The sequence below is a fragment of the Episyrphus balteatus genome, chromosome 1 (genome assembly GCF_945859705.1).
Source record: "Episyrphus balteatus chromosome 1, idEpiBalt1.1, whole genome shotgun sequence".
In the NCBI taxonomy this organism is placed as follows: domain Eukaryota; kingdom Metazoa; phylum Arthropoda; class Insecta; order Diptera; family Syrphidae; genus Episyrphus; species Episyrphus balteatus.
In genome coordinates, this window is record NC_079134.1 from 97095714 (window position 1) to 97109641 (window position 13928).

Consider the following 13928-nt stretch of genomic DNA (forward strand, 5'->3'; position numbering starts at 1 on the left):
TGATGTTTGGTACTAAAATGAGGAACTCTTCTGACGCGAGCTTTGTATATAAAATCTATAGTACTATAATGAAGTGCAATTTTTTAGTTTGTTCGTTACCTGAGTGGTCGCGAGGGCGCTTAGATCGAATTAATAATGGGAGTAAGGAGATGAGATATACATTTCTGTTTGAAATTTGACATATTTTTTAGTTCGTTCGCTAGCTTACTTTTTTGGTGGCGCTGTTTTTTTTCATGATAGTACTATAGATTTTATATACAAAGGACGCGAGTCTTGTCGATCTGATTGACGAGGAAATCCGAGAGTTGTTTTCAGTTGAACGAGACGATGCGAGGGAGCAAGCACGAGAGTCGATAGCTGAAATGCAGAAAGAAAATCAAACAACATACAATCGAAAGCGAAAAGCGGCAAATCAACATAAAGAAGGCGATTTGGTAGCGATACGTAGAACTCAGTTCGGCCCGAATTTGAAGCTGTCCGGAAAATTTCTAGGACCGTACAAGATAACCAAAGTTTTAAACCATGACAGATACGAAGTTGAAAAGGTCGGAGTTCACGAAGGACCAGCTTCAACATCAAGTAGTGCTGACTTAATGAAAAGTTGGCGCCACACCGATTTTGATTATATTTCGTCGTCTGACGAAGAGTAAATTTCACTTAATTATATTTTTGTCTTTTCACAGTACGCTGAGGTCAGCTATTAAACAGGATGGCCGATTTGTGGGATTAAAGACGACAACACTGGTTCTAGTTTACAGACTGCAACTCTCCACTCTTACGCAGCGAGCAAGCTTTGAACAAAATGGCCTGAGAAAAGATTAATTCAACGACGAACAGCGACCCACGACTGACGTACCTAAAAGACGTGAAACGACGGTGTATTTTTTCTATTTCTTTTTTCTTATAATTAAATTGTTTTGAATTATCCTTTTTTTTTGTTTAAATTACACTTAAATTGAATTAAATTTGTTAGAATCATAGTTCGGGTCTTTTTATTGTTTTCTTATCCCACATATATAATTCGATTTCAAATGACTACCTTTGCAGTAGTAGGTAGTGTGTTCAGACATTTATCTTAAAAGTACATAGTTCAGTTATTCATCGTTACAATACGATGTTGTTGGGAATTTTTTAAGCCACATCTATTCTTGAGACAAAGTATAAAATTTTTGAAATTACCAAAGTTTTTTTCTGAGTGTCATTGGCCGAATATTCGGTATTCGGCCGAGGAGCGTGGCCGAATATTCGGTAGATTGAATCTTGCTGTATCTATTGTAATTTTTCTATTAATGCAAATACAAATACAAATACAAATTGTTCTTGTTTGTTGTTCTTTTTAGACTTTACGTACTAAAAAACACAACAATTGCGTTTCTTAAATTGAATTGCATGGTTTTCCCTTTGACTTGCCGAGCTTGAATGTTGATTTGCCGGGTTCATCCGGAAATCCCCGTTGATTTGTCGAATTCGATTGTTTTCTTTTTTGAAAAACAGCCATAACACCGCCACATTCCTTGCCTTGAATTTCACTATGACAGGGCATTTTATGAAATTTATGTAAAGAAAATTTGATTGGAATACTTACGTATCTTATGAATATTTATTACAGAAAAACAATTTTTTTTAGAATTATAAATTCTTTCATTTTTTTTGGAAACCTATCTATGTTAAAGTTTTAATGAAAATGTGACTTATTATATAGTTATAGTATGTTCTTTCTTACATTTGATTATTTTATCACACATTAATTCGCCTTAATGATTGTATACTTAATTTTCCATTTAAAATTTATAGTTCATATCTACAGTCATCAAATGTAAATACAATTTTATTTTATATATCTAAGGGCCTGGCTACACAGTGCTGTGCCAAATCACTTTCCAATTTACATTTTCTAGGAACAAGCGTAAAAAATAAAAAGAAGAATCCTCAACCCTCTTTTCTACAACCTGACTGGTTAGGCGATTGAAAAATCACCGTGTAGCCTGGAACTTATACAGAATAAGTTTATGAGGTTAAATTGTATAATTATTATTAAACATTACATAAAGTAAAGTTGAATGTTTTAAATATTTCTGTTTTTAAGAGAAGAATTTGGTTTTATAAACTATAAACTATTTTATTATTAACCATACAAAGTTTTGTTTTATTGGAAAGTACAAACAATTTAGTATAATTATGTGAATTTTCAAGAATATTTCTGCATTTAAGGCACCAGTTTTTTTTTTTGGGAAAAACATTGACTTCATATTAAATGGTGTGCTTAATACAAACATTAGTAGCAGAAGAATTATTAATAACGAAATTTTTTTTTAAGTATATAAGTCTTATAAACAAGGTAAACAAAATATTTTCACTGTGAGCTTATACAACATATAGACTTATTCTATACATTATCTGATAAATCTATGGAATCTTCAAATTCTAATCCGTTCGTTGAAGCATTATGTAATTTCATTTTTTTTGTTATTGGGGCAGGAGATGTAGACGATGATGTAGTGTTTCCGTTTGAACTCTTTTTAAGTTCAAAAATCTGCTGGATAAAGAGAAAAAAAACAAAATATATTGAATTAATGATAATTTGACCAATTACACTGGTCAATAAGGTTTTTCCAACAAGAACAAAAATATACTTTTCTGAAAAAAACATAAAAATATAGCCTTGAAAACGGCAAAGATTTCGTTTTTTGTCATTTTATAACAGTAATATTTAAAAAACGGAGGTCAATCAAATTTTTTTGACTTCAGATTCGAGTTCAGCACTGCAAAACCCTTCAGAAAAATAGGTATATTTTGGTTCTTGTGGCAAAAAAGAATTCAATTTTGTTGATTAGTGTTATTTGAACTAATAATGTTTATGTTGAATCAGCCTTTTTTGGTCACTTCCTTCTATATGCAAATAAAAATTTTATTTCATAATTTTTTCCTAGTTTCGTCGTAATTTCTCGACATCATCAGGTGAATTTTATTAAATCTGTTTAAACTTGATATTAAAATTTACACTATGTATGTATTACAAGAATTTTTTAAAGACTTACATGAAAACAATTCTAGTTACATTTAATAATTATGATTATTGATAAATGATTTTGAACTTTGTAATTTTCTAGAATAAAATATAAATTATTTACATTAAAAAAATAAAAAATGAATACAAACATAAACAGCGTTTAAGTTTTTCTAATGATTTTAATTCTTAGTTATTATTCCTTAGATTGAAAATAACAACCTTAACAAAGAATTGGGTTTGATGCAAATTTTCGGAGAAACGGTTGTCGGTAAAAAAATTTGAGACAAACTAAAACTGCAATAAATTCTTAATTGGTTTTATTAATATAAAATAAATATAAATCTATTATATATATTTCTCCTGTGCGTTTGTTTGTGAACCTACTCCTTCTAAACAACTGGACAGATGGTTCAATCGAGACAGGTTTTGTGTTATAATTATTGGGCCCGTTAGGTGCCTCGTTGTCAAGTTATAGGAAAATTATTAGAGATGCCGCACTGTTGTCCAAAATGACTTATCTCGTTGCAAAAATCATAACTTTTGAACGGATTGAGGTAGCGTTACAGTTTTTTTTTTAATTTGAAGGAAATTTCCAGGGCTGTTACACCAATGAATTTCAAGAAAATTGTTTTACAGGGTGTTTAGGAATCATCGGCCGAAAACCGATTTTCTTAAAAAAAAAAATATTTAAATTAAAATTGGTATGCCATTTTGTAGAAATCACTAATTCACTAAAAGTTGAGATTACACTTTTCCATGATATTACGATTATAGAGAATGCCAAAAAAGTTGGTCCCGGAAGTCCGTCTGTCTGTCTGTCTGTATAAGGATCTACAGCCTAAACGGATGAACCGATTGACTTCAAATTTGGTATGTAGCATTTTTTGGAGACCTTCCAGAGGGGTTTTTGGAATTAATTTTTTTGGGCCAAAAATAACGGTACTTGTCATACACCAATTTCAGTAAAGTTGTAATTGCTCAAAAACGGCTCCAACGATTTTGTTTAAAAAATTCAAATGTAAGTTTTAAAACAAGGTCTATCTTCTAATGAAGAATTTTTTTTGGAAAATCATTATTAACGGTACCTTCCATAGAACGGTTTTTTTTAAATCCGATATTCTCCGAAACGGCTTATTCGATTTCAACGAAACTTTTTTTGAAGAAGCACTTATATAACTCAAATATAAGCCAAAAATAAAATTTCAAAAAAAATAATTTTTGGATTTTAAAAAAAAATTTGAAAATTTTTTTTGAAAAATAAAATTTTCGAAAACGGGACATTGTATTTTTTTGAAATTTTGTTTTTAGATGTGGATTAGTGATTTCTGCAAAATGGCATACCAATTATAATTTAAACATTTTTTTTAAGAAAATCTGTTCCTTCTGCCTTCATTTTTTTTTTCAAAGTACAAAATCTCGGCAGTGCGCAAGCATGCGCAGCTAAATATTTTTATTTTGGATCAACAATTGGTTGGTACACATACCCTATTCGGCTTAATGCATGGAACCGAATGGATTTTTTACGGTACCTGCCATAAAACCGTTTTTTTTTAAATCCGATATTCTCCGAAACGGCTTATTCGATTTCAACGAAACTTTTTGTGAAGAAGCACTTATATAACTCAAATATAAGACAAAAATAAAATTAAAAAAAAAAAATTAATTTTGGATTTTTAAAAAAATTTTGAAATTTTTTTTTGAAAAATAAAATTTTCGAAAACGGGACATTGTATTTTTTTGAAATTTTGTTTTCAAATGTGGATTAGTGATTTCTACAAAATGGCATACCAATTTTAATTTAAACTTTTTTTTTTAACGAAAATCTGTTTTTGGCCCATGATTCCGAAACACCCTGTGAAATAATTTTATTGAAATTCATTGGTATAACAGCCCTAGAAATTTCCTTCAAATAAAAAAAAATTGTACCGCTAACTCAATCCGTTCAAAAGTTATGATTTTTGCAACGAGATAAGTCATTTTGGACAACCGTGTGCCGCGAACATTCGGCCACTATTCGGTATTCGGCCGAATACCGAATACCAAATGGAGTTGAAAAAAGACATAAATTATTACACAAAAATGTGTGTTTTATTAAAAAATTATAATTTTAGTACTTATAATCTACTAAAGGCAAGTTCTGGTGAATGAAAACTATTTGTTCCGCATTTGTTGTTAGTGAACGATTACGTTTATCTTCGTAGACTATTCCTGCTCCGCAAAATAGTCTTTCGCTGAAAACACTTGTCCCAGGAGAAGAAAGGTAGACTTTAGCAAATGTTGTTAAAATATGAAATTTTGTAGTATGTGTTGACCACCACTTGTATGGGTTCGCCGTTCGATCTTGGCGAACAGGCCTCATACACAATTCGATTTTAGATGTCTACCTTCTTTGCAGTAGTAGGTAGTGTGTTCAGACATTTATCTTAAAAGTAGTTCAGCTATTCATCGTTACAATACGATGTTGTTGGGATTTTTTTAAACCGAATATTCCTTATTCGGCCGAGGAGCGTGGCCGAATATTCGGTATTCGGCCAAATCAATGTTCGCGGCATCTCTAAAAATTATATATTTGAGATCCGATTTTAGTGAAATTTTGTGTAAGTGATATGGTTCATTTGAGATAGGTTTTGTTTTTAAATTGAACCCGATAGGTAGCGCTGTTGTCAAGTTATAGGTACATTCTATATATGGGGTCCGATTTTAGTGAAATTTTTGTGTGAGTGATAAGATTTATTCGAGACAGATTTTGTTTCATAATTGTACCCTGTAGGTGGCGCTATTGTCAAGTTATATTAAAATTCCATATTTGTGTGTGCCGATAAGGTTCATTCGAGACATTTTTGTTTTTTAATTGGACTAAGTACGTGGCGCTGTGGTCAAATTATAATAAAATTCAGTATTTGGGACTCAAAATGGCTCATATTCAAGGTTAATAAAAGCAAACATGAACAATGAATATTGTGGATCTCTTTAAAAAGTTATTTCCACAAATAAAATTATTTTTAATATAATATTTATGTACCTAATTACATACTTTCTTTTTCAAAATAAAAACCAAGGAAATGCAGAGTAAAAATTAGTTATGTGTTTGTTTAGGGGGTTTCGTTTTATCTTTCGACTCATTTATAGGTGGTATATAGCTTAAGATTTTTTTTAACTCAAATTAAAAAGGATTTGCAGATTTTTGTTTTGTTGAATCTTGTTTTGTTTTTTTGATAAGAAGAAATCCGTCTTCGATTAAGCAAACAAATCTTATTTTCTTGAATGTGCTAATTTGAATGGTTTTAATTTAAAAAAAAGACAAGCAGCCACTGGGGATTGATCCTATAAATCTTCATAGGCGAGTGCCTTACCACCAGGATATCTCTTATCTCATAGTTGAAAAGTGGTATGATAAACTGCATAAGTTGCTGAAGCCTCATAAAAATTTAAAAATTTGTTAAAATTGTTTGAATTACCAAATACATATTAAGATATAAATTTTTTTTTTAATATTAAGACGCAAATAGAATTATGATGGAATCTTTTCATTTTTAGTCGTTTTTTTTTTAAGATTGTTTGCTATTGGTGACGTTACACACACGGTAAAGATAAAGGAACAAACAAATACAAACTTCAATGAAACCTGTTTTGTATTCATAAACATAAGTCTACACTAATGCCCAACAATGTCCAATTTCACCCTAACATTACATTAAGCAATTAAAATTCTAAATTTACTCTCGCTCTCAACAAACATTGTAAAATAACGTAATTTTCTTATCATTATTTTTGCATTCGTATTGCTACATGCTAAATCTAACTCTGAAACAGAAAATTCTTTCTCTTGCATTTTGGACACCACAGAGTACACACCTTACTTGAACATTGGTAACAGGTAACAAAACATAATTGTACAATACATTACATTGAATTACATTGAATATTAAATATCATTTATAGCTAAATTAAATAATCTTCTTTTTTGGGAAAGACATTTTTACAAAATTAAACATTACATTACAGTCCATAAACAAACAAACAAAAACTATTAATCCAAATCATAATGGTCCTTAAGCTCGTCGGATTAAAATTGATCAGTGCTTGAAAGATTAATTAATTAAAACCTTGTGAATACAATTTTGCCAACATATCTATATGTATGTTTTGTTATAAAAAGTGCTCCTCGTAACGGGTCGATGCATTATGATGAACACATGATTTTTGTTTGCATGCAAACTTTAATTGCATGAACAGTCATTTAATTTATACGATTAAGGGCCGGTTTGTTCACAATCGATTGTCTTTAATCAGGGATTATTCCAGTCGATAATCGTAGAATCTGTTTGTTCACTAAAATTTTAATCAAGGAATCTATGATTTGAGCAGTTAATTTGAGATTAACAAGCCAATTTTGCTCAATTAGCACCATTTAATCAAGGATTTACTCGAATTCAGTTTGTTCAAACTTGATTTTCGCAATTGACATGAAAGGACACAAAACTAAGTTTTTCATCACTCAATACAATAAAAAATTTTGCGTTGTTGTTGTTTTCAATGAAAAAAAAAAATATTTGCTTATCTTTTCACCAACTCAAAACTGACATTAGTACCTTAGAAGTTCCAAAATAAAGAAACATATTCTTGGGCTGCCAAATTTACATTTATTAATAGTGTACAACTTCCGCAGGATACAAAAATAAAATTTATTTTGTTGAAATTACAATATTGCACCTATTTTTCTTTAAAAAAATTGCATTATTATATGTTGCATCTAGAAATGTATTTGGGATTCGTAGAGTCATTCCGATGTGGCTTTGAAATTGTCCGCCAAAACCTCCCAAGCTGCATCCTTTTTCTTGGACGTGATTAGGTATTAATTTTTTTTCTTCGGCCTTGGAGATATTTGATGTCCCTTTTGGCTTAGCGATGTAACATAATTTAATTCTGAAAACACAAAAAAAAAAAAAAAACAAGATAGATAAATATTTAGGCCGTGTGTGAATTGCGTTAAATAGTTAACACCGTGTAAAATTTTTGACACTATTCAGGTGAATAAAAAATGTTCATGTGTTAAAAATTTATTCGGCTCTGGGACCTGCTTAAATTTGAGTTAAATTTTTTTTGCACATGGTTTTGTTTTTGTTTTATTAAAAAGGAGTATCATGGCAGAAAAAAGGCAGACAAAATTTTAAACAATAATGCATACAGCTGAAATTTTTTTAATAACCTCAATAGTGTCAAAAATTTTACACGGTGTTAACTATTTAACGCAATTCACACACGGCCTTAGGTATTTATTTACCTTTCCAACTGTGAGCGCTTTCAAATTCACAAACAAAACAAATATCACAAACTTATGTATTTAACTTAATTCTTGATTATGTTTCGACAACCAAATTGACAGATAAATTGGAAAATGGAACGATTTGTGGAAAAACTATGATTTGTTAATCAAGGTGAAAAAAATTTTAACAAACGCTCTTTGACTGTCAAGGATTCTTAATCCTCAATTAAGGGCCAGTTGTACAAATATTTAATGCGTGGTTCAGCAACTTTTATCTTCTGAAATCGATGGTAAGGTTCCGGTTTAGCACTTATGCAAGGTCCACATATGTAAAAATAGTCACATCCATGCTTGAACCGAAGTTTACCCGCAGCTAATCCGCCGAAATCGGTGGGTTAAATGCCTGATCCGAGGCTGAACCACGTCTGTACAACTGACCCTAAGGCTAAGGGGAATCCGTAATGATCAAATTAACGATTTAACCCACTCTCAACAAACTGGCCCTAAGATTATATATGCTTTGTAAAATTTATTGACTGCATTCTATTTGATATCGCAAATAAAATTCTAAGTCAGAATATAGAACATTCAAAGCCATTGATTTCTTCGAGAATTTTAAGAATTTATATGGCATTTTTCGCATAAACTCTTTTGGCATTTTGGTGTTAAATGTTTTACAAAAAAATAATTTAAACCTATAACACTCCAATTAGCACGTGTTGTACATTGGAAAGCATTAAATTGTACACACCTATATCTTGCAATTATTGTACAAGTAGACAATGTCGTCGTCGATATAGAAACAAAAACTTTTTTTTTGTAAATTCAAATAACATTTTTTCGGGAAAATGAATATTGTGAAACAAAAACGCGGTCGTGCAAAGGATACAACCACTAGGGTTTCAACATTTTCGGAATCAGTCGTCGATTTCACCCTTACTGAAATGCTAGAAATTCAATTAAAGAAACTTAAGGAGGCTTGGTCTGAATTCGTTTTGCAGCAAAACAATTTATACGTGTTCTACGACCAGGAAGGTTTCGTGAACCTTGAACACGAATACGGCCGGATTTTAAAGATTTGTTCATGCGAACAATTGATTGCAATGTCTTCCTAACCGGGACGCAAAAATTTCATTGAAGCGGCTACTCTTTTGAAACACATTTCGTGGACCGAAGAAAACTACCTTGAAGCTTGGGATAAGCTTGGAGCGCGTTACGACAAAAAGAATTTAATCGTACAATCATTCATTAAAAGTTTCATGGCGTTGCCGTCGTCTAATAATTTTGATGAAATAGTTCCTAGATTGAATGCGTTACAAATGAAAATGAACTCTATAGATTTCTTGTTCAAAAATTGGACAAGCGTGGGCAAAAAAGGTAGAATCTCGAGATGATTGAACCATCCAAGAATTTCTTTTGTTTCTACAAAGTCAGTGCAGTTGCCTCGAATCGTGTAGCTCATTCTCTCGTCCTATTAAAACATTGAACAAAGTTTCCAACAATATTCGCACACATTTCGTTGAAGCAAAACCGACTTGCCCAAAGTGTAAGGAAGATCATATACTTCCATTCCATACTGGACACGCATCTAACAAATGCAATTCTAAATTTCGGAGCAGATCTTGCAATGCTCGACATAACACCTTGGTACATGAACTTAAAACTACATCGCCTAATACAACAATTGAACAACCATCGCATCGACACAAAACCCTTCGAACTCCGCTTTCGCTCATCATCCTATCGAAGCTAATTGACATTCATCTCCCGAAACCAATGCTATTAAGTCTACAATTCTCCCTACTGCCGTCGTTAAGGTTCAGGATAAATTTGGCTCGTTTCAAAACATTCGAATTCTAATCGATTCAGGATCCCAAATCTCTCTCCAACTCTCTTCCTGGAAAACCATCTCGTATCCCTATTGTTGGAGTCGCATCGACTTCTGCGGGCACAACCAATGGTCTCGTTTCGTTAAAATTACACTCTCGTTTCAATTCAAATCACATAGCCATCGATTACCATATAATGCTTCCGCCACTTTCGTTGAATTTAAACACAAGCCAATTTCTTTCGTTGGATCTTGCAGATTCGAAATTTTATGAACCAGGCCCAATTGATATGCTCATCGGAACAGATAACATTTTCAACACTATTCTTGAAACACCCAGGGCCGTCTTTAACTGTCCTGGGGCCCTTGGGCACACAAGAATTTGGGGCCCTTTTGGAAAGTAAAATAAGTACAATAGTTGGCTAAAAGGCAATGGTTGGTTAAAAAGGGGTGCCAATATATCGTTCCATATAAAGTACCTAGTGTCTTTATTATTGGCAGGGGGTGCCAATAATACGTGCATTGAGACATCAATCGTTGCCACTGCCAATAATTGTAATTTTTATACTGCCAATAATTATACCCTGTATCCGTTATAAGTTTTGAAGAATTGGAAAAAAAGAGCTTAAACGGATTGATAGATTTGCTAAAAACTCGGTACAGACGATTTGTAGGGTCAATGTGGGTAAATGTAAACAATTTCATGTCTTTTTTTTTCTTTTGACTTTTGATTTTAATATGTTTTCACGGAACAACTTAACAGGTATCTTCAAATGCAAATATGAAATGATGGCAATTCTTCTTTATATATATAAACAAATATTTCTCAAATTAATGTCAAATATGGCATGTTTACAAATACCCCACCAAGTTTGTGTTTTTTTTAAAATTCGGGGTAAATGTAAACGTTGGTTTAAAATTTAGAATTTCCTCTTTATCATATGGATAACGACTTGAAAAACGTTCAAGAAGGTATTTGACAAAAACTTTTTCAAATTCCAATAAAAGTTTTTGTTTTCTTCCTTTGATTCTTTATATAGACACCCAATATGCATCCTGGGCAGCTCTGAACGTCATATTTTTTTTACGTCAAAGACCGATTTTGCAACATCATACACTGAAAATGATGGTGTTGGCTACTTTAAAATGTGACTCCGCGGCACTTAAGCAATAGTAATTGACTAAAAATACTTTATTTTTATGAAAAATAAAAATTTCAGCAAAAATATATGTTTATATTTACCCCCAGAATACGTTGTTTACATTTACCCATTATGAAAAATATTCTGGGGTAATAGTAAACACATGCAAATCGACATAAATGTCCTGTATTTTAAAACTTGTTTGTTTCACATAGAATCTACATCAAAATTAAAAACTAAAAAGTATTTGAAAATTATACTGACTTCATTGAATCTGCAAAAATATTTGATTTTTCTGAAAGACTAACGACTTGTTTGGCACTTTAAAAAATTATCTTCCACGGAAAATACGCTCGTCGAATGAATTCTCTTTTGACAGCAATGAACTTTACATATAAGTTAAAAGATACATGCGTCCGCAATTTGTATTTATGTATGCATCAAAGAGATTTATCTGAAGCTTGTTATGAGCCATGTTTTCATTTACCCTGTTTACATTTACCCACATTGACCCTACGTGATTTCCAAGAGCCGTTTTTTTATTTTATTTTAATGTCTACTTTTTAACGGATATCTCCAATATAAATTTTTCGAGATATTGCAATTTTCTCAAAAACGGATAACGATTTTGATTTGAAAAAAAAAAAAAAAAATATGTAATGCTGCAAATAAGGCCGCACTTTTGTAATAAGAAAAATATTTTTTCATTAACGGTACCTACTTGCCATAGATCCGATTTCTTAACATTATCGACACAACCGATTTTAATGAAATGTTTGACATAAAAAGGCTTATATATTAAAATTAAGAAAACTTTTAGTAAAAATTATTTTTATATAAACTCCTGCTCAAAATTAACGCACCCATTTTTCGTCTGAAGTTATACCCCTGCATCTTATTTTAAAAGGCTTTAAAATTCTTTGGTGCATTTTTTTGTGTTTTCTTATTGTTTAGCAAGTCGAAAAAATGCTAAACTGCCACAGTATTATCAACCAAAAAAAAGATAAACCAAATTTAACAATTCAAGGTCTGAAAACTGATTATAAAATAATTTTTGTTTTTAAGAAGAAAAATTTAAAAAAAATGGAAGCGGGTGACGGTTCTTTCCCATAATTGTATGCAATACTTGGTATAGTCTCCTCTAGCGCATATGACAACCTGGAGACGTTTGTCCATTCCACTAATTAACTTTTGAAGGTTTTGTTTTAACACTTCTTTCACTGAAGTTTTCAGTTGATCAAGACTGCTTGGAGGTGGATTTCGGTCGCGAATGCATCTTTTCAATATTTCCTACACATGTTCTATTGAATTCAAATCCAGATTTCTGTGTGGTTAATCCGAAGCTGGAATATTAAAATCTTGAAGATATTCTCAAACTACTCTAGCATGCATTATCGTGCATCAGACTAAACTGTGGACCAAATCTAGAGTGATTGGAACCAGATGCTGTTCGAGGGCATCAGTCAAGTATTTTTGGGTACTTAACTTAGGTCTAGAAAGGCTCGCTAACTCCGTAGGTGTTGTAAAGCAGATTTAACTCCATGAAATTTTATGACTCTTCTTTAAAAGGCTCGCGGGTTAACAGACAGACTTCAGCAAATATCTCCCCAAATCTTCCCGACAAACATATTATTCCATACCTTTAATTTAAGATCACTATTGTCTCATTTGAGAAAATAACCATGATGCTGTGGCATAAAGTAATAGCAGGACTTTACTTTAAAATAAATAGGATGTGCGTTAAATTTGAGCAGGAGTTTAAAGTTATTGAATGAATTTTATGTGTCAATCTTCAAATACGAGAGCAATTCGCAATTCAAATTAAAAAATGTTTGGGGGTGCAAACCATTTTACCATGGCGTCCATTGAACCAAAACATTGATGTATCGACGAGCCGACAATAGTTTTTTCTTAAACGTTTTCCAACGGAAAAAGCATTGATGTTTTTTTTCCGTCGAATTGATTCTTTTTTTGTTTTTTAATACGAATCTACACATTTTCTTATACTGATTTTAGCACGCACTACAAATTTGACAGTTTTGCATTCGTTGTTTTTATTAATAAATAATAAATAATTATAATTATAATTAAAATTTTGTCCGCATACAACGCCACATAATTTGTTTTCATTTTGAAAACATATATTTTCCGTATAGGTGTAGAAAAAACTAAATTTTTTTTTGGTAGATGGTCTGCCCGACAAAAATGTTTTGAGAGAAATTTTCGTTGCTTCGGGGCCCCCCTAAGAATTGGGGCCCTGGGCACGGGCCCCGTGTGCCCTTATGGTAAAGACGGCATTGGAAACACCAAAGGCAAAACCGGGTGCTCCTAACTCTTTTTTGACAATTTTTGGATGGGTAATTGCTGGAAACTATGATCGCACACCATGCAGTGAAGCTTTCGTTGTAAACTCATTTTGTACACAACTGGATTATGCCAAGTACTTTGATTTGGAACGTTTTTGGCGCCTAGAAGAGATTTTTTTTTTAACAACTTCTATATATTGAAGAACAAAGAGCGGAGGATGATTTTATTTAAACTCATAGTCGCCATACAGATGAATGTTGTGTGGGAGAAGTTGCACTGCGACCTTAAAGGTCTATTGTGCCCCCAAATTTGGCTGCAATTTACTCCTTACAGCACGGTCTCCAGTTTGATGCTTTTTATGTATTTGATTAGCTG

The 13928-nt window shown here is 32.0% G+C and overlaps 1 protein-coding gene across 5 annotated transcripts in view; it reads right to left on the reverse strand.

The window, feature by feature from the left end:
- Positions 1 to 1667: 1667 nt before the first annotated feature.
- LOC129906641 (uncharacterized) overlaps positions 1668 to 13928 on the reverse strand; it is a 215412-nt gene continuing 203151 nt past the window's right edge. For 3 of the 5 annotated variants that reach the window (XM_055982465.1, XM_055982466.1, XM_055982467.1), the window contains exon 8: positions 1668 to 2536. In XM_055982465.1, the coding sequence (XP_055838440.1) occupies positions 2387 to 2536 (150 nt within the window). In that variant the 3' untranslated portion in view covers positions 1668 to 2386. Of the gene's footprint in view, positions 2537 to 7630; positions 7937 to 13928 lie in introns of those variants that run through there. The other 2 variants (XM_055982469.1, XM_055982471.1) reach the window with 2 other exon arrangements.